Consider the following 27,523-nt stretch of genomic DNA (forward strand, 5'->3'; position numbering starts at 1 on the left):
GAATCCATCTTGACTTTCAGAGCCCAGATTGAGCTTTGCTGGACTTCCAATTAAAAAAAAAAAAACAAATAAGAAAAAGCAAAACCCAAAACACACCAACCTCATCCTCCTTTCCTCCTACCCAAGAACAGGTAATCTATAGGTCACTGAAAATCGATATATAGAGAGCACCATGATGCCATTTTTACAAAGTCACTTTTCAGAGTAGACCCACACTTTGACATTCTGAGGCAACATATTTTTTCTAAATACCCACAGATGGCTTTGTTCCAGTATTTGGAAGACAAGAAGAAAAAAAGATTAATTAATAGGGATTTAACACTATAGAACATGACCTCTATTTATAATCAGTAGGGAACAAGAGTAACACATTAAATAAAGCGGATGAATACATGTAAAAGCAGTAACCAGCTGGACGCCTTGCACTGCACTAGATTGTAGTGCAGAAAGAGGGAGATAGCACAAGAGCAGAAGAATGATATGTTCGACACCACTCAATGCAAACATTTTTGAATACTGTACCGATTTTTATTAAATATAATGCAACTCACTGAATAAGCATTTTATACAGCAAGAAAAAAAATTTCCCTTTTATTTATTTTTTTAAGTTGTGCTGAAAACCATCCATTCTTGGGTAGTGAGACATGTTAAGATATTTTGCCAAATTTAAGTCTAATGCAGCAACAGTGATATATTTTTCTTGGAGTCCAAACCAGCAGTTTGTAACCTATCCAAGCTGATAAAATTAACGGATTTGAGTGCTAGTCGCAGCCAAAGAACATCAGACTTGGAGGGAAAAGGGAATGGAGAAAAGAAGTTCAGAGTCAGTAGAGATGAGTGGGAAATGAAGCTCCTCATTCATTACAGGTGAGCAGCTTTGCTCAGCTCTATAGCAATGGGATCTATCAAACTCCTCATCAGCTTTTTGAACAACCTATTCAACCATAGTCACAAGCAAACATCATTAATGTGGAGTTAAGTTTCCAATAATCTATTCAGAGAAGGTGATATTTTCTCATAAAACAAACTTTTGAAAGCCTGCATATTCCAAACAAATGTTCCGCTTTATAAAAAAAATTCTCACAACATAATGAAATATAAGCACACAGTTGGGTGACCCACAACCTTTAATGCTACATTTGTAGTACTAGCTTGTGCACAACCAGAAATTTAAAGATAATATTATGTATCCATTATAGATCCTGTGAACAGATAATTATTTGGTTTCCAGGACTACATGCCTGGCTGCTTGTCCAATTTAAAATGTTACCAATTACTGGGAACAATCAGACCAAATTAATAGATCTCAGTTTGCATCCATAAAGGAGAGAAAATGAAGAACAGAAAGTTAAAAAAACCAAAACCCTCACAGGGATAAATTACCCACCCATCTTCTCTGCAACATTATAACCCATGTTAGACTACAATCTTAAAAATCTATTTATAGTTGGTAAGATTTATACCTTTCCAACTATTTTTAAAACTAAGCTGTCTTTCCTTTCTACATATTGTATTCCTCCACTTAGGGCTAAGGAGTATTGTGTCTGATTTGTCTTTTCTGTTTTCCTTTTATCCATCTCCCTCACCTTCCTATCCCTCTCTCCAGCTATTAGCTGAGGGGTCCTCTCCTGCCACAAAAAAAGGAAAGCAACTTAATCTGCTTTATTTATTATTTTATTTATTTACTCATAAATAAACAAATCAAAGACAATATAGAAATGGATCTCCCTACCCCCTACACCACACTTTTCTGATTTATAATTTGACTGTGATGGGGTGGACTAGGCTCAAAGGCCCCCTGCTGAAGGCCTCAGGGTTCTGCCACACCCATTCCAGGGAAGGAGCAGTGGAGAGATCCTGCAAGCAGGCTAGAGTGGGTGTTGGCGAAGCAGCCAGTGAGGGCCCAAGAGGGCCATATAAAAGGCTGCTGAGCACTAGTTAGTTGCTGCTTGGAGCAGAAAGGACTGCAGGCCTGGCTGCCTGGAAGAGCAGCAGGGCCACAGACAGTTTCCTAGCAGGGACTGTGGTAGCACTGAGGCAGCTCCTGGCTGGTTGCTGGGACGGAGTAGGCACTGAGTCTGGGGAGGGCTGTAGGAAGATAGTGTCTCCAGGGAGGAAGCTCTGGGGATACAACCCCATACCAGAGCTGGACTACTTAAAGGCCAAAGCCGGGGGAGGGGCTAGAGAGAGACAGGCCCCGGTGGACTGTATACCCCGGAATGGGGTTGTGCTGGTTAACATACAGAGTGATTCGGCTGGAATGCTGTGTCTGACAAACCTGCCTGAGAACTACCAAAAGGGGACACCAGAACTAAAGACCGCAGACATGCCCAACCAGAAGGGGGCACTCACGAGACGTGGGTGCCAACCCTGTTACACTGACACATATAACAGAAAGTTCTTTGCTGTAAGGATTTCTTTTGGATGCACTCTCTATTTATTCAGGTAAGCTTCAGTTTTACCAGGTTCTATGTGCTCTTAGGCTTCCATCTCTCACCATGGCTATTTTCTTCCAAATCTTCCTGATCAAATTCTATCCTCAGGTCCTTCAGAGATCTATGTCTCCTACATAAGAAAATGCTGTGGTTTTTTTTTTTTGAAATATAGCATAAAGGGGAAGCCCCTCTTCCCCCCCCCCCCAATGATTTTCTACAGTAGCCCTACGGTCCTAACTTAGTTCCTTCCTTTTCTTCAAGGTGAGGGAAGAGAGGCCCTTATAAAATTTTATATGTTTGCCCCTGGACAGTGAAATAGGTCCACTCTGTTTCTGATAATCTTCAGTGGAGGTAGAGTTTTGTGAGCTCTATTGATTAATATAAGAGAATTCTCATCCTTTCTAAGTAAGTCTCTAAATAGGGTTTCTACAGATGATTTTAGGTTCTCCATCTCATTGTTCTCTGGGACTCCTTTGATCCTTAATTTGTTTTCTTGTTCTTTTTTCACTTTAATTCATCAATATTTAGTTCTAGGTACTGTTTCCCATTTTCAACTGTTTCAAAACTTTTCTCTGTTACAAAAATGGTATCTGACCAGATTCTATTTCAGTTTCCTGGTCAGACAGATCTTGCACGTCTCTTTCCAAGGCCTTGTGTACATTTAAAAAGGTTTGTCGGTATAGACATACTCACAGAATTATACACCCTCAATAGAGGTGCAGCTCATGGTATCAAAACAGTTTTTTTTTCAAGAATAGCTTATATCAGTTCCTTAAGTGAAATATGTTATTCCAGCAGAAGGACTTTTTTGCTGGTATAACTGCATCTACACGAGGGCTTTTGCCGGCATAGCAATGTCAGTGTGATTCCCCCCCCCCAACCTACATAGCTATGGCAGTAAAACTTTTAGTATAGACCAACCCTAAGTCCTTGAAGGAAGTCTCCTGTTCAGATTTTAGAGATCTATTTATTTCATTCCTGCTTTAGTAGAGAGTGTATTTTCTCCCATCTCCATATTATTCTGCCTGTGAGGGAGCACTTTCTCCCTAAAATCAGAGACTCCCCTTTAAGCCACACTTTGTTGACTGTTCTTTTTGGCAGCCAATAAACAAGGCTCTTCTGTTTGCTGACAGCAGAGATCAGATTTGGTTAAGTTTAAGGGTCACCTTTCGCTAAGTGACTAGAAAAAATATCTCTGCTGACTGTGAGAGTGAAGCTCTTCTAGAGTTTAGAGAGACATCCTGAGGTGAAATGTCACCAGATCCCATGAAATAAACAGACAAAGACAGATTGACTGACCAACCACTGGGGAGGCTCATTCCCCCGGTTTCTCTTCTGGCTGCTGCTCACTTCTCCCAAAGATCCTTTTTTATTTTTAAAAGTCTTAACCTAGGGAACAAGCTAAGAATTATGAAATGAGAAACATTATAAATATGGAACTCTGGCAGAACTAGTTCACACAAAGGGTAATAAAACATGTGGAACAAGTTACCATGGACAGCAATTGAAACAGTGTATAAATCAGCTGACTGAAGAGATATCTAAATTTGTATCAAGAGGAAGGGGAACTGAGGCATATTAAGAAAACCAGAGCTATGATAAACCCAAAATCAGCATGCCTATACATTCAGATAGTCTTTTTCTGTAAAGAATATTTTTTCCTTTCTACCATTTTGTCATATGGTGAAAATTTCCCACCAAAGGGATCTCAGACTCAGCGGATCTGTATACGGTGATATATTCAATTATGACTTAAAGCTTTGCCCCTAGCTTCTCCCTGAGACCATTAACACTGTTCTTTACTATTATAAATTCCTCAGCTTGCAGCTTAACTGTTTCACTTGTCCTCCTCGCGACACAGAGCTTGTGTAAACAAGTGGAATCATTTTTGTAGTGCATAAGTTTTAACTCCTCCTGTTTGAATTTCTAACAACAGAGCAGTTCTCTTGCAGGTACTTGCTTTCTTACGGGTGCTCTGATTTAGGTTAATCCTTAAGTAGGAAACTTGTGCGTTCCTTTGGTTTTTTTATGCTGAAAAGCCCTTAGAGAGTTTAAGCAGGCCCACAGATCTATGACAAGATTTAATCCATACTTACTTAATGCAATTTAATGAAGCACATGAAATGCTACTTAAAAGGTAAATAACATTCGGACCATTGTCATACAGTTATGATGCTTATTCCTGATAGTTATTTTATTTATTAAGCATTGACAGTAAACTCAGTATGCACAGCAATAACATGAACAACAATTCAGCAAAGCATTTAAGGACATGGTTAAGTCAATATCTGTTCGTCACATCATTTAAGCACATGGTTATGCTTGCTTAAGTGCTCTTTTGAATAGGGATGCACATTAAGTGTTTTGCTGAATCAGGTCCTATGTACATACATGTAGGGATATCATGTCTATAGCTTTACTTCATATTTTTATCTTTTATGAAACTCAACAGACCTAATAATTAATTGTAGAATTAAGATACACATTTGCATTATCTGCTTAAAAAAAAAAAAGATTGCAGGCAATAATTCATGACAAGTTTGCTTGGAACTAGAAAATAATCAACAATTTTTTTTAAATGCCCAAAGCGTGTAGACATTTTGCTAGATTCATTAGGACCGTGATTCAGCAAAGCCCTTAAGCATATGCTTAAGTTCCATTGATTTTTACTGGATTTAGGCACTTGCTTATGGCCTTTGCTGAAATGGCACGTAATCTGGCACAATGGGATGTAAATTCCCACCATGGCTATATCCCCCACTGGCCAACTTTCTACTGCTGGAGCAGAGTTTACACCAGTCTAAACCAGGAGAAATCTGGGAAGAATGGTTTCAGAGTAGCAGCCGTGTTAGTCTGTGTCGGTAAAAAGAAAAGGAGTACTTGTGGCACCTTAGAGACTAACAAATTTATTAGAGCATAAGCTTTAGTGAGAATCATAGAATGTCAGGGTTGGAATGTCAGGGTCATCTAGTCCAACCCCCTGCTCAAAGCAGGACCAATGCCCAATTAAATCGTCCCAGCCAGGGCTTTGTCAAGCCTGACCTTAAAAACTTCTAAGGAAGGAGATTCCGCCACCTCCCTAGGTAACGCATTCCAGTGTTTTACCACCCTCCTAGTGAAAAAGTTTTTCCTAATATCCAACCTAAACCACCCCCACTGCAACTTGAGACCATTACTCCTGGTTCTGTTATCTGCTACCACTGGGAACAGTCTAGAGCCATCCTCTTTGGAACCCCCTTGCAGGTAGTTGAAAGCAGCTATCAAATCCCCCCATATTCTTCTCTTCCGCAGACTAAACAATCCCAGTTCCCTCAGCCTCTCCTCATAAGTCATGTGTTCCAGTCCCCTAATCATTTTTGTTGCCCTCCGCTGGACGTTTTCCAATTTTTCCACATCCTTCCTGTAGGGTGGGGCCCAAAACTGGACACAGTACTCCAGATGAGGCCTCACCAATGTCGAATAGAGGGGAACGATCACGTCCCTCGATCTGTTGGCAATGCAGTAAAAACAATGTGGGCTTGGTTTAGCCTTCTGCAAGAAGCAGCACTTCCCAGACTTCCTTCTCACCTTGAAGAAAAGGAAGGAACTAACGACCCTTGGGGCACTCCACTTGATACCGGCTGCCAACTAGACATGGAGCCATTGATCGCTACCCGTTGAGCCTGACAATCTAGCCAACTTTCTATCCAACTTATAGCTTATGCTCTAATAAATTTGTTAGTCTCTAAGGTGCCACAAGTACTCCTTTTCTTTTTTCTGGGAAGAATGTAATCATCATAGCCTACTTGTTTGAAACTAATCTTCCAATGAATCACTATAACTGTACACTTGTCAGTGGCTCTTACTGAAAATTCTACTTTTAAGGCAAAATTTTGGTCCAGATAAACAACAGCTGTGCAGTGCTTTAGAATATAACACATCTACTACAGTCCCTAGATCTGTTCACTTGAAGGTTGGGCTTTCTTAAGTTCAGAGCCCTTGATTCTGAGGCTCACTTCCTCCCTTTTTCCAACAGAGCCAGAGGTGGTTGAACTTCAGGGCATTTTGCCAGGCCCATCTATTTACTCAGGCTTTTTCTAAGAGGGTGGGATTTGATGGGGAGGGTAGCTGTGAGAAGAAGCTTTTATTATCCTTAACCAACATGTATTCAACTTATGTATACATGAGATGTACTTTTAAATGTTTTTTAAAAAAGCAACAAAAACAGCTGTGTGAAATATTCCTTCAAACTTTGTCTGCTTATGAGTTGGCAAAAATATTTACTAAATTAGGAAGATTTTATGATATCAGTAAAATCTTTATGAAAGATTGTGTGAAATTTTTGCATTACCTCTTTGAAGTTCAAGTATGGTCAACGGTGACTGGTCACAACTTACATGACACTGACTCTGGTTCCCTGATTGCGTGAGTCTCACCCATGTTTGTCAAGTGGGGCAGCAGAAGCCATTCTGGCTAATTTTGAATTGTAGTTTGAGTGCTCTCTGTGAGCTAATCATGGAAAACTGCTGGAGGTTATGCAGCAGGCAGGGAATGGGCTTCTATTTCTTTTTCCAATGAGAGTAGTCCAGCTCCACTCCACACAGTTTCACAGTCATCTACACTCTGCACCGTTTGAGGTTTCTCCCATCATGCAATTTATATGCAGTTTTTCTGTGTTCACGCTGGTTTGCAGCTTGCTTTACATGTAACTGTGCATTCTGAGGTTTTCAATTGTAAAAAATTATTCTTTGTCATATTGTTTGCTCTTAATGTGTACAATTTTGAAATATTCTTCTGTTTCTAGCAGAAAGAGGGAGTATTGCTTTAAACAGTAAACTCTTTCAAACAGTACATATTTTTGGTGAGTCCACTGAAACATACACTGTAACACTAAATAATGCTTATGGTACACTATGGAGAACATATTTACTTTGCTGCTGTACTGTAATATCTGTAGCCATCAATCACCACTGTCATGGCCCTAAGTCAACACTCCATCCTATTCAGCAAAGCACTATGCATGTACCTAACTTTAAGGCATGTACTGAAGTCTCACTGACTTAATTGGGAGTTAAGCACATGCTTAAGTGCTTTGCTGAATAGGAATGGACATAAGCATATGCTTAAGTGCTTCACTGAGATGGGACCTATTTCCTTCTTATTCACTCCTCTTGCTCCAGACTGCCTATATTTAAATTTAAATTCAGATGCCTCTTCAAATGGCTGCCATTTTGAAAACCTGTTCCATCCCAACGGACAGCGAAAGGATGAGAACAGAAATTTGCAATGAGAGGACCACTGACAGAAGCAGAAGAGGGACCAATACTGGTGACACTGTATGTAAATCTATCTCAAATCCCCTAGGTATCTCAGCTGCTTGCATTGCCAGCTGCAAGATACAGGCTTCTAAGTACAAGAGCTTCTAGCTGTCTAAGGGACAGTTATGCTGAGTGACAGACATCTGATGGCTCATAAAAGAACCATCTGGCAGCTGGTTACCATCTTACAGCTGCCAACTCCTTGGAACCTCAAAACTGGCTCAGCCTGTTTGTATGTGGAAGGGGTTGGGCAGGCAGGAGGGAAGAGGGCTGTACATTTGAATTTTTGTACAAGCATCATTTAAAATTTCTCCTCCATCCCACATACTGTTTATTTGTTAAAAGAAAAGGAGTACTTGTGGCACCTTAGAGACTAACCAACAGCAGGAGAGTGGGGGGGGGGGGGGAGAAAACCTTTTGTAGTGATAAACACCCATTTTTTCATGGTCTGTGTGTATAAAAACATCTTCTGTATTTTCCACAGTATGCATCCGATGAAGTGAGCTGTAGCTCACGAAAGCTTATGCTCAAATAAATTGGTTAGTCTCTAAGGTGCCACAAGTACTCCTTTTCTTTTTGCGAATACAGACTAACACGGCTGTTACTCTGAAACCTGTTTAGCTTTTCCATAGTTACAACAAATAATCAAAATGCATGAGTTTTGCATTTCCTCTTTCAAAAACTGGTACAGTCTAGTATTGCCAACTCACATAATTTTATTGCAACTGTAGAAACTCTGAGGTGTTTTTTAATGTGTCTGATGAACACATGATGAAAAGCTGTCCACTCATGAATTTTCTCTTATTCAATATTACTGTCAATGGGGCTAAAGCCAGCAAGATGGCTGCCAGGTCCCTACAGTGTTGCTGCATGTGAAAGTGAGGCTGTCCTTAATAAAGTGAGCTGCTACCTCCCACTCTTTTGATTGAGACTGAAGCCAGGCCACAGGCAAAATGACTGCCACTGTATGGTTCAGGAAGCGACACAGGGAATTGTGAGGAGTAGTAGAGACACTGAAAGGATGGAGAGGATGAGGGGGAGGAAGGGCACGGGGGAGGCAGATTTGGGGGAATAGGGTAAAGTGGGATGTGGGGAGGCATGAAGAAAGGGTTGTGGCAGGGGGATCTGGAGCAGAGGGAAGCAGAGGCAGCATGGGTGGGGTGCGAGGCCCGGTCTCAGGGGCAGAAAAATTTGGGTGGGAAGTCTGGGAAGTGCTGCTTATTGCAGAAGGCTAAACCAAGCCCACATTGTTTTTACTGTGACATTATCGCTTATATGAATACGTCTTTGCATTGAAACACTGTCAATTTTGGAATATTATAAGTACTTACAACACTTATCTTTAAAAAATATTTAATGAAGAGACATTACATAACACTGTGCTCCCCAAGGAGGCTGGTTACTGGTCAACTGCCCGTTAGCTAACACCGATTAGTTATTTCATACTTACTTGTGAATGTCATTTATTCTTTTATTGAAGTACTACATAAACATAAGCAGAAGCATATTTCTCTTCTGCTGTTGCATACAATGTACAATGTTCATTTTTTCTAAGACCCCTTCCTGACATACTCATCCACACACTGTTCAGCAAAATTCAGAAAGAAGGAATTAATGTAAAGTTTTTTAATATATATATCTGTAACTCATCAACCCTAAGAAGTATTATAAGTTCTATATGTGAGTGAGAGTCATGATTCATTAAGTAGGTCAGTGGTTCTCAAGCTACTTGCCATCCAATCTTTCTTTTATCAAAGAAAATAAACTAGAAGGGGAGAGAATCAAAACAATAATAAGAAATGAATGGCTGTTCCTCTATCTTAGGGTCGAGGAAAGGGTAAGTGGGGTCTCTATGTCAGCAGCCAGAGAGAGGTGTCCATATCTGTGTGCATTAAAGGCTGACTTTTCAACCAGAAATTATCACAGACTTTGGCAGAAAAGTAGAGGAGAGTTGAGACAAAAGATGCACTAAAAACATGACCTGATTTAAAAAACAAAACAAAAAACCCTCATGATTTTGGGGGCCAATCTCATGATTTTGAGGGCCAATCTCATGATTTTTGATCTCTTGAGGTTGGCAATATTACAGAGCCCTGTTCCACTTCTAGAGGCAGAATAGAATATATATTTTCCAAGATGTCTCCATTCCCCCAATCTGTTGTGTGCATACATATGAATATAACATATTATAAATGTAAAGAGCAACATACAGTCACACATACATCTCCCTGTTTTCTTTCCATAAGCCAAAGACCTCAAAGATGGCTGTCATGCAGTTTTTGCACAAAAATTCTGAGCTAGAATTGGTTTTCTCAAGCGGATCTGTGGGGGACAAAAAACTGTCCCTCAAAATTTTGCCAAACGCCCAACCCTAATAATAAATATTAAGAGTATCTTTTCTTCCAAGTAAAAGCAATAAAGAAAAACACCCACCAGAGTGCTATCCTATGTATTTCCTAGCAGGGTATGTACCAGAATCATCTCCTGAGTATTAGAGAAACATCTGTTAGTGGGAAATGCTGAAACTAACTGCCGGAAGTATAAAATGACTGAAGCATGGTTCAAAACTGTCAGATTTAGCTTCCCACTATTGAAGATGACACAGGTAGCTACAGTTCTACGTCATGCAGTCTTTTCTTAACATGTCCAATAAAGAAAATATAAGTAATACAACTCCTTAAGGAACAAACTCAATCAGCCAAAAAAGTTTTGAAAGCCATTTAGTGTTTCATATCCCTGTTGTTGCCTTGCATCTGGACAGTACAGGAGCTGGTCAAATGGCAGTAGCACATCACCTGAGAACTGTGCACCTTGCCTGTATCTCCATAGTTGTTTTGAAACCACTTGAATCATGTTGGTTCTAATAATTTTTTCTTTCTCTTTTAATATATAAACTATCAGTCAGCATTCAGTCTGCTCATTCCCATGCTACAAGCTTTTGGCAGCACATACTCAGCTTAATGACAGCTCTGGTTCTGTTCCAGTGGATTATTTTAAAAAAACATGATGAAAAAACCAGCCGTGTTTAAGTAGTTATAAAGTCCAATCAGACACTTTGAGATTTTGGCTGCTTACTCCCTTAACAGTCCTATGCCAGGCCAAAAACCCAAAACCCAATACACACACACACACACGCACACAATGAAGTTATTACTTATGTTTTATGATGTGTCAAACACATTACTGCATGTACAGATTTATTACACTGTTGTACTCTTTTTCCACAGCCAAACCCCTTCAAGATACCATTCTAACTTATGAGTATTAGTCCATAAGTGTCCATTTTAAAACAACCATCTCAAACTGCAACAGTGACTGAAATGTTTTTTCTTGTTCATATTTGTCTACAATTTACTGTAAAAAGGAAAAAGCAGCAAGGTGACTAAATAAATTGTCAGGTATCTTTCTTCCATACACTAAACTACTGCTACATATATTTTTGGAGCTCCAAACAATTCTGCTGGAGAAAGGACATCAAATGATGCCTAGAAATGTGATACACATTTTCATTTCACACTCCATCAGCTTTTACAACAGGAGCTCCATGACATGTAAGAGAACACTTGGCAAACTGCCATATTTGCCAAGGTATAAAATACAGGATAAAGTTACCTTTAAAAAAAGAAAAAAAGTTTTATGTTCTCTGCATGACTAAATCAGCTGTCTAGCTTTGACCAAATATGTTAGAAGTATAGAATACTTCTCTCTACTGGTAAAATCTGAACCTCTGGAATGATGTACATTGAGGTATTTTAATACAGGACTAAAATTAATGTATTCTATATTACAAATATTTTGATAAAGAAAAATACACAATTCTTTCCTAAAGTTTACTAGGTTAGAGATGTACTAGACTATATAAATCACCAGTGTTGAATTTTTTCCCTGCTAATAATTTCTTTCTCCATGTTACATCCTGGAACAAGAAACAAGTTTATTATGGTCTTTACGAGCAAAAAAATAAAGCTATGGGCATTAGCAAAAACATCTTTTAAATTCAGATTTCAGACTGTCAGAAGATTAAAACTTCATGCATACATAAAAAGGGAACTATAAATGAAAACAGAAACATAGCCTGGAATCCTTATTCTTGAACAGCTGCTGTTTTACTAGTGTAGTAAAGGAGAAAATGTCTTTTACTCACCTCTGTTATACCGGAAACCTGTCCTTTTGCTAGCGGTCTGGTGATGGATGGAGTGAACACATTGGCATCTGACACGGGCCGCCCCTTCATAAAATGTTTCCCTGCTTCATAAATGTCCACTTCTACCATTTTACCCATGAATTCAGGGTTCTTTGGCACGAGAACCTTTAAAAGAAATTGTTCAGATGGTACAGACATTTCCTATGTTGAATGTCTTAGGACTCAAATCACCACAGATTTCATTCAGAAACCAGAGTTTTGGTGAAAGGTCAGTGTGAAACGTGAAAAACTCAAATCTCATTCACCTGCATGCTCTACCTCCTCCTAAAAGTCTCTGTTGGGTAATATCTCCCATTTGTACTCCCAAAGAGCTATTCAGCATTAAGTCTGCTCTTTTTAACTATGCTTAATTGCCTGAGTAATACCTTTGGCAGACAAAAGAGGTGGGTGTGAGGTGCAAAATTTACATCAGGAATCAGATCCAAATACCTCTGAAGGTTACTTGCTCAAGATAACTCTACTAGATGTCTCTAAATCTTTCTGTTTTCATCTCTTTATTACATGATAACCTATTGGTTCTTCAGCTGTAAGATTTTCATGGCATAAACAATGTCCATAGGTGTTTATAGAGAGCCTCACCCTTATCTTTATTGTGGCCTCTTGGGGTATGTCTACATTTCAACGTAAGCCCAGGGGTTGCACTCAGGCTCAGGCTTAACCCCCCTTCCATCTACACACAAATTGCACTAACTCAGGGCTCAGACCCAGGGTCCCAGGACCCCATGGAGGTGGAGAATCTGAGCTTGAGTCAAGCCAGGACACAGCAGTCAAGCCCTGTTGCTTTGCAGTGTAGGTGTAGCCCCACTGGACTCATGCTCTGCAAGTCTGCCAAAATAATTCCACAATCTCATGGGTCAACCTTCTTTGTCCTCTGGACAGTCAAGTTTGGTGGACAATCAAGTTTTCCCACACTGCACCATGAACAAACGGCTAGAGCAGCCACATTTTGGGAGGGTGCTAGAAAGTTTGGGCTATGGGTGGTTGGATTTGGGCCCACATGATTCAGTGTAGACTCTGGAGCCCCAGGCTGGGATCCGGGGTTCAACAACTCCTAACCTGGGTTACAAATGTGTGTAGACACTCAAGTCCTAGGTTAAGAAACCCAGGGCCTGCTAATTTGAGTTCTACTAACCTTGGGCTTACACTGCAGTGTAGACATACCATTGGTGTTATGATAGAATAAATATTAAAACAACAACAACATCCTCACTCTCTTTGTAAAGCAGATTCTTTCAATATAACCAATTATCATAAAAATATACTGAGAACATGAAAAACAATCATAAAGGCCTTTGCAGCTGACGTGCCTGATACATAACAAGCACATTTGAGAAGAGATGGGCATGCCCCGAGGACAGAGGCCAAAGCCACACTTTCCTGATCTTACAAAGCTCCAGGATCTTATAATTCCCTGAGAATGACACAGAACATGGACCACATACTATAAACTCTTCCAACTCTTCTGCTCAATTTATACTATTGCTGGTAAAGCAAGAGAAATGAGATCTTTCTAAATACATTGGAACAGTTTTTCTTGCTTCAAGAACAAATGGCACAGCAAAGACTTTAACAACAGGGAACCTATAATTGAGCTAACGTGTATCAGGAACAACCAGGAAGAAAAGTGTATTTACTTAAGCACTTAAATCCAAATTGCTAAACACATGGCCCTAATTTCCCAAAGTGTTTTTGACAGAGAGGCCTATTTGTGGTTTACTACTCTGTGTCAGCAACTCTTCTAAGGCCTGACATACTCACTACTCCAACACATTTTTGTATAATCTGTATCTAAATGGTGTCATGTAATGTGTCATTGAAAAACCAGTAACTCACTGATCATTAATATTCTTGCATAAAAGTTAGAACAGAACAATGGCCACACTGGGTCCATCTAGCCCAGTATCCTGTCTTCCAGCAGGACTGTGCCAGATGCTTCAGAGGGAGTGAACAGAACAGGGCAATTTATCCAATGATCTACTCCATTGTCAAGTCCCAGCTTCTAGCATGGATTGCGTCCCTGACCATCTTGGCTAATAGCCATTGATGGATCTATCCTCCATGAACTTATCTAATTCTTTTGTGAACCCAGTTATACTTTTAGCCTTTCTACCATCCTCTGACAATGAGTTTCACAGGTTGGCTGTGTGTTGTGTGAAGAAGTACTTCCCTTTGTTAGTTTTAAACCTGCTGCCTATTAATTACATTGGGTGATCCCTGGTTCATGTGTTACATGAAGGGAAAAATAATACTTATTATTCACATTCTCCACATCATTCATGATTTTATAGCCCTCTATCATATCTCCCCTCAGTCATCTCTTCTCCAAGATGAAAAGTCCCAATCTTTTTAATCTCTCCTCATATGAAAGCTGTTCCATACCCCTAATTATTTTTGTTGTCCTTCTCTGTACTTTTCCCATTCTAATATACCTTTTTTTGAGATTGGGTGACCAGAACTGCATGCAGTATTCAAAGGGTGGGCGTACCATGGATTTATATAGTGGCATTATGATATTCTCTGTCTTATCTATCCTTTTCCTAATGGTGCCTAACATTGTTAGCTTTTTTTTGACTGCCTCTGCATATTGCCCAGATGTTTTCAGACAACTATCCATGATGACTCCAAGATCTCTTTCACAAGTGGTAACAGCTAATTCAGATTCCATCATTTTGTATGCATAGTTGGGATTATGTTTTGCAAAGTTGGGATTATGTTTTGCAATCTGCATTACCTTTGCATTTATCAACACTGAATTTCATCTCCCATTGTGTGAGCCAGTTACCCAGTTTTGAGAGATCCCTTTGTAACTCTTCGCAGTCTGCTTTTGGACTTAATTATTTTGAGTAATTTAGTATTGTCTGCAAGCTTTGCCAACTCACTGTTTACCCCTTTTTCCAGATCATTTCTGGTTCCAGTACAGATTCTTGGGGAACACTGCTACTTAGCTCTCTCTACTGTGAAAACTGACCATTTATTCCTACCCTTTAACCACTAACTTATCCACGAGAACCTTGACTCTTATCCCATGATTCTTTTCTTTACTTAAGAGTCTTTGGTGAGACAGGGCTATCTAGCACACAGACACTCAGGGTGTGAACTGCTTGCTTGTAGGCTTGCTGTGAGCATCCCAGGCTGGGAGGTACAGCAGCAAAGCACTGTAAGGCACCCAAGGTTGCAGGTCAAGTGGTGACACAATGCTGAAAGAGATCTACCATACACTATGCAGAAAATCAGATGGGTGCTTGCAATGTTATATGGCAGTAAAAGAAAGTAAATTAAATTATGTGCAGCATACACAGTCATCACCAATAGTTTCTCTCTCATGGCAGTTGAGACACCATACTCAGGAATACTGCTTAACATTTTTTTTTTTCAAAAACTAAGTGAAACACAGACAATTGCAAGAAAACTAATTTAACCCTTATTGTCTGGGGGCAAATTATCTGTATTTAAGTAACGCTGATAATTTTGTGAGGCAGATATTGTAGTTCAGAAGGGTTGTGTTCTACGTGGAAGGATTTCATTTGCAAGCAAATACTTAAAAACAAATTGCATAAACAAACTGCATATATTTAAGATTGAAGTGCTATGAGTCTAAACATGAGAGGCAAAAGCTCCTTCTGAATCAAGATCTTTCTTGCCTTTTTTCTATTCTTTTTTAACAAAGACTCTGCCAAATTGCATTGTCCAGAAGTGCTATCTGAAAGATTACTGGAAATCATCAGTTTTTGTGTGTATCCATGTACACAAATATCCATTAGATATTTTTAAATTCATTTATGGTATTTTGACAGCTACAACACACCACAATGCAGAATCCCCATTAATGAATCTAGATCGGGGTCTCAAACTCAAATGACCACAAGGGCCACATGAGGACTAGTACATTGGCCTGAGGGCCGCACCACTGACCACCCCCCTGCCGCTGCCCTGCCCCCACTCCACCCCTTCCGTGAGACCCTGCCACTGCCCCACCTCTTCCCAGCTCCCATTCCAACCCCTTTCCTGAAATCCCCACCCCAACTCTGCCCCTCCCTGCCCCCAGGGGCTGCAGGAGAGGTGCAGGGTGCAGCAGGGAACTCAGGGCAGGGGGTTGGGGTGCAGGAAGGGGCAGGGGGTCAGGGTGCAGCAGGGGGCTCAGGGCAGGGGTTCGGGGTGCAGCAGGGGTGTGGGGTGCGGCAGGGGGCTCAGAGGAGGGGGTTCAGCTGCAGGAGGGGTTTGGGAGGGTGGGTCCCTCCCTGCCCTCCCCCGCGCTGCTCCGGGAAGCGGCCGGGACCGGGGGTGGGGAGAGGTGCACGGGCCTCTGAGTGTTGCCCTAGCCGCTCTTCCAGGTATCTCCCCCGAAGCTCCCATTGGCCATGTGATTGAGACCCCAATCTAGATAGTTGTACTCCTCTTGGCAGGCAGCATTTTTTCCTTTGCCTGTCTTTTGAACTGTAGCACTTTTACTGTTGGACTGGGTCAGGGATATTACCAGAAAGTAAAGAGGAAATTATTGAGATTTTAATTTGGTTTATTATTTACAGTACCTGCTCGTAGAACTGATTGTGAGCAACATAAAACTGGGAATCAAAAGATTCTTCTGTTACTAGAACTCTCTGTCTCTCGCCAACCTGGAAAATAGAAAGGTAAAGAAGTGAGTCTGAGAGTAAAACCCATAAAATACTCCTTGAAGGAGGATGCTCCAGAAACTTCCTCTTGAATTTAACAGAGTGCCTTTGGCTAATTTAGCAGCTAAAACAAGAAAATTAAATGAATTAAACTGCCTGTAAGATAATATTGACCATTTGATTACATGAAATTAACATAGTTTGAAATTGCATGGTGAAATATACGTGTTGTTCAAATGTGAATCTTCAATGCAAAAAGTCAATCTGATTTTTTCCACTCATTATGAATAGGGTTGTCAGAAATTAAAATATTTTAGACATACACCTTTGTCCATAACCTCACAAAATCAAACAAAGCCCCAGCATCTTTCTGTATTATTTGCAATAATTTTTAAAAATGAGCTAGACACAGGCTGCTGTCAGATCCCAATTTGTAGAAATTTCATAATGACACAATGAAATAGTAATAACCATCTGTGAGTGATGAGGAACTGTGATACTGTGGAAAACCTCCAGATATAGAAGGATAAAACAAGTCCATTCACCTTTCACATTTTTCAAAATTCTTTAACCACATTTTCTACACAAGACAGTGTGTAAACAAAAATGGTTTATTCCTTTACAGCCGATCTTCCTCCTCAGCGATATCACAATGCTGTATTTTTGACATCACGTTTGTTCCCATGGCAATAGGTGTAGTCATCACAGATTTTCACTCCTGGATTAAGAAGACTGACTGTGAGGAGGAAATCTTTTAACAACACACACAGATTCAATAACGTTCAAGGGAGTACGAACATGGGACAAAAAAGCTATAACATATTTATTATCTCCAAACATGGCCCATTGTGAAGAATATCTTTTAAAAGGCACCTATCATATTTTATGACATTGCCAAAATGTTGAGCATGGACAGTCAAGTGTATTTAGAGATAGGCCTGAGTTATCAAGTATAGATCAAGACCTGAATTTTCTCAAAGTTCAGAGATGTTTGAATGAGTGGTTTTGGTTTGATACATTCGTATGCTACCTTAAGAAGTTTAGATCTGGACTTTTCCCTAGCTCAGGGATATTCATATCCATGTTTTTAGCTTGGGCCAATTGTAGCTGAACATTTTATCTGAACGTAGACTGGATTTTTTCTGACTTGTTTGACAAATGCATTCTTCAAATTACAGCTTCTCAGCAAACTGAATTTGTTTATTGCTTTTATTCTTATCCCCCATTTAGAGACTCATCAACATGTCCTAGCTTTTAAGCATTTAGTATACGTAAACAAAACTCCATTAAAGACCACCTGTCACTTAAAGAAAGAAAAATCACTTCAACCACATCTGAGACAGGGCTGTTACACAGAAACTGTGAGGTCCTATGAAACAATCACTCTGAGAAAGCTAGGAAGACCCAGATGAACTGATTGCATTTACACAGTTCAAGTAGTAAGTAGTGAAGAAAAAACACACTAACCATAATGTTTGGATCTTCTTTAAAAATTAGTAGAAATAACCATGGATTAAGAGCTGGTAGAGACTAGGATAGAGAGACTCCTACAGGGAGAAAACTGTGCTTGTTTGCACACATTTTAATGTTGGAGAGTTATTTATAACACAGTTTAAGTATCTATCAGTGGTTCTCAGGGAATTCTGTAATTACAAATAATGATAGAATTAAAGTTTTAGTAAAACAGATCTAATGTAACAATACTATGTCCCGAAATTTTCCATGCTATTTTTCTCTCAGTATAACAATCATCCAATTCAAATCCCCAGAGGGGTTTTGCAAGTGCATGTCTAAAGGCCACTAGAAACAACTGTCAGTATAATAAGATTATAGGGAACACTTCCCCTGAACAGAGAGCTTTCTACTTACATAAGAACTTAACAGCGGCCATACTGGATCAGATCAAAGGTCCATCTAGCCCAGTATCCTGTCTTCCGACGGCGAGCAATGCCAGGTGCCCCAGAGGGAATGAACAGAACCAGGCAATCATCAAGTGATCCATCCTGTCGCCCGTTCCCAGCTTCTGGCAAACAGAGGCTAGGGACAACATCCCTGCCCATCCTGGCTAATAGCCATTGATGGACCTATCCTCCATGAATGTATCTAGTTCTTTTTTGAACCCTGTTATAGTCTTGGCCTTCACAACATCCTCTGGCAAAGAGTTCCACAGGATGACTCTGCATTGTATGAAGAAACAGGGCTTTGGAGTGGAGCCTGGAGCAGCCCCGGAGCAGTGGAGCTGCAGGTTTTTGCCTGGAGCTGGAGCGGAGTCGGAGCACAGCTCCAAAGCTCTGTGAAGAAATACTTCCTTTTGTTTGTTTTAAACCTGCTGCCTATTAATTTAATTGGGTGACCCCTAGTTCTTGTGTTATGAGAAGGAGTAAATAACACTTCCTTATTTACTTTCTCCACACCAGTCATGATTTTATAGACCTCTATCGTATCCCCCCTTAGTCGTCTCTGAAAAGTCCCAATCTTATTAATCTCTCCTCATACAGAAGCTGTTCCATACCCCGAATCATTTTTCTTGCCCTTTTCTGTACTTTTTCCAATTTGAATATATCTTTTTTTGAGATAGGGAGACCACATCTGCACACAGTATTCAAGATGTGGACGTACCATGGGTTTATATAGAGGCAATACAATATTTGCTGTCTTATTTATCTATCCCTTTCTTAATGATTCCCACATTCTGTTCGCTTTTTTGACTGCTGCTGCACATTGAGTGGATGTTTTCAGAGAACTATCCACAATGACTCCAAGATCTCTTGGTAACCACTAATTTAGATCCCATCATTTTATATGTGTAGTTCGGATTATGGTTTCCAGTGTGTTTTACTTTGCCATTATCAACGCTGAATTTCATCTGCCATTTTGTTGCCCACTCACCCAGTTTTTGAGATCCCTTCGTAGCTCTTCGCAGTCTACTTTGCACTCAACTATCTTGAGTAGTTTTGTATCATCTGCAAATTTTGCCACCTCACTGTTTACCCCTTTCTCCAGATCATTATGAATATGTTGAATAGTACGAACAGACCCCGTGGCGGACACTACTATTTACCTCTCTCCATTCTGAAAACTGATCATTTATTCCTACCCTTTGTTTCCTATCTTTTAACCAGTTGCTGATCCATCAGAGGACCTTCCCTCTTATCCCACGACAGCTTACTTTGCTTAAGAGCCTTTGGTGAGGGACCTTGTCAAAGGCTTTCTGAAAATCTAAGTACACTATATCCACTGTATCCCCCTTGTCCACATGCTTGTTGACCCCCTCAAAGAATTCTAGTAGATAGGTGAGGCATGATTTCCCTTTACAAAAACCATGTTGACTCTTTCCCAACAAATAATATTCATCTATGTGTCTGACAATTCTGTTCTTTACTATTATATCAACCAGTTTGCCCAGTACTGAAGTTAGGCTTACCGGCCTGTAATTGCCGGGATCACCTCTGGCACCCTTTTTAAAAATTGGCGTCACATTAGCTATCCTCCAGTCATATGGTACATAAGCTGTTGTTTCCATGAAATTTCTGGGAATGAATTTTAAGATCCCAGGGGAATTCAGAATGTGTTTGCAGTACTACAGCAGGAAGTGGGCCCATGGTGCATCTTTTTGCAAAGAGTGGGAGGAAGCTTCAGACCAGCACTACTCATTTTTGGGGCAACACTTTGCCATTGTATGGCTCTGAAGAAGGTCAAAAATGACCAATCACTCATGTCCTGACATTGTACTGCAATGTTTACCAACATTGTAATTTACTGTCAAAATATACTGATACATCACCACAGCAACATCAACCTACTCCAACTTCAGCTGGATATTGGGAGTTCTAGTCCAATCGCTTAACGTTCTCTGTACTGTCTCACATATGTCAGGTGGTTTAGTAAGCATTCTGCTTCCTTAGGTCCAAGACAAGGCTGAGCTGGAGGAGTTCCAGCTGGAGCCATATGCATGCTGCTTCCGGGACCCTCTTATCCTACCTCGAGACAGTGGGGTGGACAGGTGCAGTGTAAAAAGGACAGCAGCAGAAGAGAAATTGGACAAGAGACTGCTGTCAAAAGATAACATATGTGAATAACATCAGCCCAAAAAAAAGCCAAAGCCTTCAGGATGGCAGCTGTTGTTTGAGTGGGCAATTTCTTGGGAATAAATGCAGAGGAATGGAGGAACTGAAAGTCATCTTTGTTGCTGTAATTAAAAATGGCTATGTTAACAGATAAATCAACTTAAACATTAGACATTGTTAGTTGGAGGGAACAAAAGCATCACCATTCATATGTGAAAAATAATTGTAGAGAACACAAAATTTTTTCATTTAAGTAGAGAACACAATGGTTTTGGTAATTTGAAATAAGCCGTGGCCTTTTCATACATGCATTGCCAGCTGTTCTGACCAAGGCCTTCAGGAGGATACATGGGCACAATGAACATAGGCCCCTTTGATCCACTGGGTAGTCACAGACTTAATACATTCAAAATTCTAGCGAACATGGGGAAAAGAGGAGAAAATACAAAGTTGTATTTAATCAATTATGTTACTGGGCATATGGGAACTACAACATTAAGACAGAAAATGAGCACAGTGTATTCCAATTATAATAAAGGGGAAATATAAGTAGGCAGAGTGTAGCTAGCAAAACTGAAACTTGTCCATCATACTGCGAATACTCAGTTTTACCCCCCCTTTGAAAGAGTTAAATATGTGGATAACAAGTCAGAAGTCATAACAGTCATCTTTGCTGTCTTTTCACATATGTACCCATAAATGAAAACTAGTATTTTTATTATTGTTTTTCTCCTCTTGTCTATTTTCAGAAGTATATGTGAAAGCTGACTTCTGAAGTCTAGAAAATGACTCTGCAACTTACTCAGGAACAATTCTTACCCAATATTTGGAACTAAATGGAAGTCTGCCCTGGAGTTTTGGCTTAGAAAGACTCCAGGAATCTTACTGGAGCAGGATTTCACTGTTTCCTGTAGACAGTTTGAAAAATAGCAACAGCAGCAGACTTGCCACACATCTTGTGTGAGACAAATGCTAATTTCTCAGTTACACTGTATGCAATGAGAGTTCAACAAGCACTACTGCTCCAATCCCTTCCTACACACAACAGTTGCCAGGCAGTGTATAAATCTCATAACAGGTAACCAAATTATTTCAATAAACTTATGTATCATTTTTGTTCATCCTACAATAAATTATGACACAATAATTTTGTAACTCAGCTTTTCCTTTTTGGAATATTATAAAATGCAATTTTTCAGCTGACAGATTTTCTAAAACGAATAAATGGTGGGAAATGTCAAACATCTTTTTTGGCTTTAGTCAGATTAGTTTTTATCAAAGCTGCTCAGAATATGTTAAATACAAGGTTCTGACCTTAAACGATGAAAACATATTTCTAGTGTCACTGCAAAAGACTGACCCCATATACCCCTTTGGACTAATTACTGCAGTGTAATGTCACAAATGAACCATTGTAATTACCCTTGGGAAAAAAAGTATGGTCCTATTCTTATTTAGTTAATGAAAATTATAACCTTTCTATTTTGATTAATCACTCACAACAGCCAGAGCATGTGATCTACGCTCTTCAGGGAATACAGTAATTTTTCTGACTGTTTATGCATTCTTCTTTTCTCAGGCTCACGGAAAGCTGCGCTTCTTTGGGGGTGGGGATGTTTAAACAGCCTCTCTGGGCTAAAAATAGTTTTTAGAAAGCTTTTAAGAACACCTGCATTTCTGTACGTTTTACAATGCTGTCATAAAACAAGGCCTTATAATATACTACAAAGTACGTTATCGATAGCCATCTCCAGTGACTTACACTGACAAAATCTTGGTAGGATTCAATCCAATTTCCGCTGAAGTCAGTGAATGTCTCTCTGTTGACTTCAGTGGAGGTTGGATCAGGCCCTTTGATCCCAAAAATTACAGAGCAATGGTTTTGACAGAGTTTAGACCCGACAGAAAAAAACAGTTTCCTTTCTATATGGTATTTTGAAATACTAACAGTCAACAGAAATTCTACCGCAAGCTTTTATTGCGCTAACCGAGTATTCTGATAAATAGATGCATGAATATTTTTAGCCCTCTTTACCAGAAAGCCTAAACTAAGGCCCAGTATACATGGGGGGCGAGGGTGTATCTAAGTTACGTAACTTCAGCTACGTGAATAACGTAGCTGAAGTTGACGTACTTAGATCTACTTACCACGGTATCTTCACTGCGGTAGGTCGACTGCTGACGCTGTCCCGTCAACTCTGCCTATGCTTCTTGCTCCGGTGGAGTACCAGAGTCGACGGGAGAGTGCTTGGTGGTCGATTTATTGCATCTTCACTAGATGTGATAAATCGGCCCCCGCTGGATAGATCGCTCTGTAGGTGAGTGTAGACATGCCCTAATTTAAGCAACTGATAGTTTAGAATGCCCCTTCTTTTCAGTGTAAATTGTTCTAATGTCTCAATATTTAAATAATTAATAAACATTTTAATAATGATGTGCATGAAAAAGAGCGTTCTTACGTCCCATCCCCTAAATCGTTTTTCAAATTACTATATCTACTTCTTAGGGGCCAAAATTATCTTTAGCCATCAGAGACCAAATTTCTCAGGAACTATAATTAAGCATTTTGTGGCAATCATTTAAGGAACTTACATGCTCACTCTTCGCATTACAGCGGGTGGAGGGCAGTGTGACAAGAGAGAGCGCAAGTGGGTACACAGAGCTCTGAGGGATGAAGGCAACATGTCAAAGATTTCTTAACAATTTCTCTCCATAGAAATATGTGACCAAACATATTAAGTTCCTTTTTCCTTCAGTCCATGTTTCCCCCACACTCTCTCTACTGCCGTCCTCTGTTTTCTGCAATCCAATGCTGCTTCTCCAGTTTGTATGATATCAACATCTCCATTTATAAAGCTGGTACCAGAACCTCCAACAGAGACCATCAGTGTTTTTCCTAGGGCTTGTCAACACACAATTTTTGTACTGCTTTAACTATTGAAGTTTGAAAGTGGAATAGGTCAAGTGGTGCAATCCCCTAGCGTGGATGCACTTATATTAGTATAAAGATTATATCAGTATAAAGATGCTTTATAGCAGTATAACTAATACCATATGGGAAGGGAAATAAACTATACAAGTATAAGGCACCTTTTTATCAATATAACTGTGGGGGCTGTACAAATGTGACTATTTTGAGAAAATCACACCCCTCACCAACATAGTTAAATTAGTACAAAAACTGTGTATAAATCTGACATGAACAACAAGTGTCTACTTCCTCCCTTTCAGAACTCTTATAAGATGACCTCCATCTTGCTGGAATGAGGGTGTGGGGGAGGTGTTATCAATGCTGGCCACTTCCAGATGGCAGAATGGATGGATTTCCCCGTTGCTGTTTTCTACATTATATTTGTATTATAAATTATATTTGCATAACACCAAAATATTAACCCCACATAGGGCTTTGCATCTTCAGAATCATGCAAACATTAACCTGTTAATTCTAGCAATACCTCTATGATCCATTTTATAATTAAAGAAACAGACAGAGATTAAGTGAAACTTCCAAGGCTTCACAGTGAATAAGTGTTAGAATCAAGACCAGAACTCAGGAGTTTCCTAGTCCCATACATCAGGGGTGGCCAACCTGTGGCTCCGGAGCCACAGGCGGCTCTTCAGAAGTTAATATGCGGCTCCTTGTATAGGCACCGACTCTGGGGCTGGAGCTACAGGCGCCAACTTTCCAATGGGCCAGGGAGTGCTCACTGCTCAACCCCTGACTCTGCAATGGGCCCTGCCCCCACTCCGCTCCACTCCACTCCACTCCTTCCCTTCCCCTCCCCTGAGCCTGCTATGCCCTTGCTCCTCCCCCTCTGAGCCTCCTGCATGCCACCAAACAGCTGATCGGGAGATACAGGGAGGGAGGGGAAGGGGTTGCCAGTGGACGGGAGGTGCTGGGAGCCGGGGCGGGTGCGTGGAGCTGATGTGGGGCTGCTGATGTATTACTGTGGCTCTTTGGCAATGTACATTGGTAAATTCTGGCTCCTTCTCAGGCTCAGGTTGGCCACCCCTGCCATACATAGTCCTCCAGACCATGCTGCCTTATGTACTAAACCAACAATTTAATTATTGAGGAAAACAGACTACCAATCTTTTACACAGAGAATGAAAGCTGTATTTTGAAGCAAATTTCAAATACAGCTATTACGTGCATTTAAAAAACAAAACAGAGACACTGGACACGACTGAGCTCACCAAACTAATTAGATCATTTTGGCAGGTTAGCCCCAGCAGTGCTAAATACTGCCATTTTATGCTTTACATCAGTCAGTGATTTTTCCTTCCTTACATTTTTCAGGTTGTTTGCTATTTTGATAAGAGCTTTGGGCATAGTCAAGGTACCAGCTCTCATTAGGACAAGCTAGAATCCCAAGCACAAAGCAGTCAAACTTTACCAAGCTTTCACATTTTATTTCATTGTAAATTCAAATGAACAAAATTGACATGCTTAGGATCGAAAAATAAGGCACTTTTAGACTAGCTTTATTAGACTGATCAGCCTCTAAATGTTAAATTGCAATGATTTTATTTTCTGTGATGTGTATATACACTTTACACACATGCTACACATACTATGCCTCTTACCACTACACTATTTAAGAGTTTAAAACAGGTCTATGCAACAGATGCACGCAGTATAAACCTCCATCTTTCAACCCTTTGCCAGCCTGGCTTGAGGATGAGCAAGCAGGAAGGATTAGGTATAAGTTAAAGACAGACAGCTCTAATAGCATCTAATTAGCACAACAAAAGAAAGTGCCTCAGTTGTTCAGCAGTGGGCAATGCATCTCATTAAACACAACTCAACAAGAATTATTTGGTCCCCCTATGAATACTTTTGGCACAGCTACCAGAGAGAGAGAGAGAGAGAGAGAGATGGAGCTAGAGTGCGTCTGCTTTCTTGGCCCAGTACTCCAGCTTCAGGGTAAATAGCCTGCTTCTATTACTGTGCACCTGCATCTGACTGCTTCATTCTGATTTGGTCTCCTGCTGTGAAAATGTAGATTCTTCAAGCACATACAAGCCCTGCCATGCACTTCACATGAAAATTATATTCAGAGATGTCAGCAGTGACCTAAAAACGACAACCGGTCCTCAAAGTAACTGCTTCCTTTTAAATTCTGTAAATTTATGTTTTGCTCTCTTTCCTTTTCATTGCTCCTCTGTTCTAAAAGGGAATCAGAATTTTAGTTTTTTTTTTTTATCATTTCTGTCATATTACATTTTCTAGTCTGATTAACCTTATAAGAAATTATCAAATGAAAAAAAGTCCTCAGAGATGTGGAATTTACTCTGGTCTGTCTTGTTCGGCTCGCTCTGTTGTAAGCCCGACCTGTGTGGTTAAAGGTCAGGACTGGGAGGCAGGAGATCGGGGTTCTGTTCCTAGCTCTGCCACTGACTTGCTATGGACTTTGGGTAGATTAGATATCCTCTCCACACCTCAGTTTCCACATGTGTAAAGGTGGATCATAATATTTCTACAGCTCAGAGAGTATAGTGAATACTAACTCATGAAAGTTGTTACAGAAATACAAAGTATTATGTTTAGAACATCTACTCTCTGACTCCTCAGCCATTACTTTAATGTAATTCTGATTAAAACCACTACCTAATTTCTTCATGTCATCTGACAAAAGACACCAAACTACGTACAAATCTCTGTAGAGGAAGTATACATGAAAGAAAAGGGAAGGAACTTAAGTAGGTGTTATGTGGTCCTGCATTTCTTCCCCACCTCCCTTCATGCTTGAAATTTGGATGCAAGATTCACAAACCGAAACATCAGACATGAAAAAGGTGTGCATTGGTAAATGGGTTGCCTTTGGGGAAATGTCAGTTTTGCGATCAAAAATAAGTATAGGAAACCTTCCATTTCTGGTGATTTCCACGGACATAATATGGAGTTTTAAACAAATCCTTGTAAACTATTAGCAAATTACACCCATACTCCAACTTCACATGCATTCCAGCTGTATGGTGAACACAGATTTTATTTTGTGGGTTCTTTCAATCTTTTTTTAAGAAACCTCCGACCTCTGGTGAAATGAGCCTACCAAGCTTAGAGATATTTCAGTCTTTAAAACACTATATCCCTTTAACTTTCCCTTATTAAAATATTTTAAACTATTCACATTCATGGCTAGTATTAGTGAATGCAATTCTTTAAGATGTGCTACATATTCTAGAGGTGATGTAAGTCCTATATAATGTGGCAGTTGCTAAAGCAACTATACTCAGTCTTCTTTTATTGAATTCTTTTGTTAACAGCTTCACAACACATAAAAAAGTTGGTAGACAAGAACTTAGGTATCTTCCATGTTTTGCATCAGGAGCAAGGCTCTCATACTGAAGCCTTGTTTATACTATGTAAATAAACCAATGTCTACAGTGAAGCCCTACAGCTGTGCCGTTGTCACGTTTCAAGTGTAGACATAGCCAGCCTTAATGTAGACACAGCTTCAGTGCATCAGAGACAGGAAAACAAGCTCATTAACTTTCAGATGATGGAAAGCAGGGAAAGTGCAAAGGTCGGGGAGGCTAGATAGAATGCACAGACCACAATAATGGAGCACCTTCATTTCTATTGACTTAAGAAAAGAGGCACCAGGAACCGGTAAACAATAGTTTGATGTGATGAAAGGGTAGAAAAATTATATCTCCATTTTAGGTGAAAATTCCTACCTGCCCATGGACAAGAGAGGAACAGAGCAAAATGGATAACATGGAAAGAAAAACTTTTTTTTAAAGGCAAAATTTGCCGAGAATCCACTTATTCAGCATATTAGAAGCTGGAAAAATACCACTAAAAAATTAACATCAACTAATTTCTCCAATAAGTATTTTAATGGCTTTAAAAATAGAAAATTGCAACACTGCCTGAAAGAGTTAAAATGTATAAATATTTATC

The 27,523-nt window shown here is 39.9% G+C and overlaps 1 protein-coding gene across 2 annotated transcripts in view; it reads right to left on the bottom strand.

Moving 5' to 3' along the window:
* CDKAL1 (CDKAL1 threonylcarbamoyladenosine tRNA methylthiotransferase) overlaps window positions 1-27,523 on the bottom strand; it is a 657,626-nt gene that overhangs the window by 25,320 nt on the left and 604,783 nt on the right. For both annotated transcript variants that reach the window (XM_074944791.1, XM_074944792.1), the window contains 2 exons: window positions 16,466-16,549; window positions 11,877-12,041 (listed from right to left, as the gene is read on the bottom strand). In XM_074944791.1, the coding sequence (XP_074800892.1) occupies window positions 11,877-12,041; window positions 16,466-16,549 (249 nt within the window). The remainder of the gene's footprint in view (window positions 1-11,876; window positions 12,042-16,465; window positions 16,550-27,523) is intronic.

The sequence above is a fragment of the Natator depressus genome, chromosome 2, assembly GCF_965152275.1.
Source record: "Natator depressus isolate rNatDep1 chromosome 2, rNatDep2.hap1, whole genome shotgun sequence".
NCBI classification, from domain to species: Eukaryota; Metazoa; Chordata; order Testudines; family Cheloniidae; genus Natator; species Natator depressus.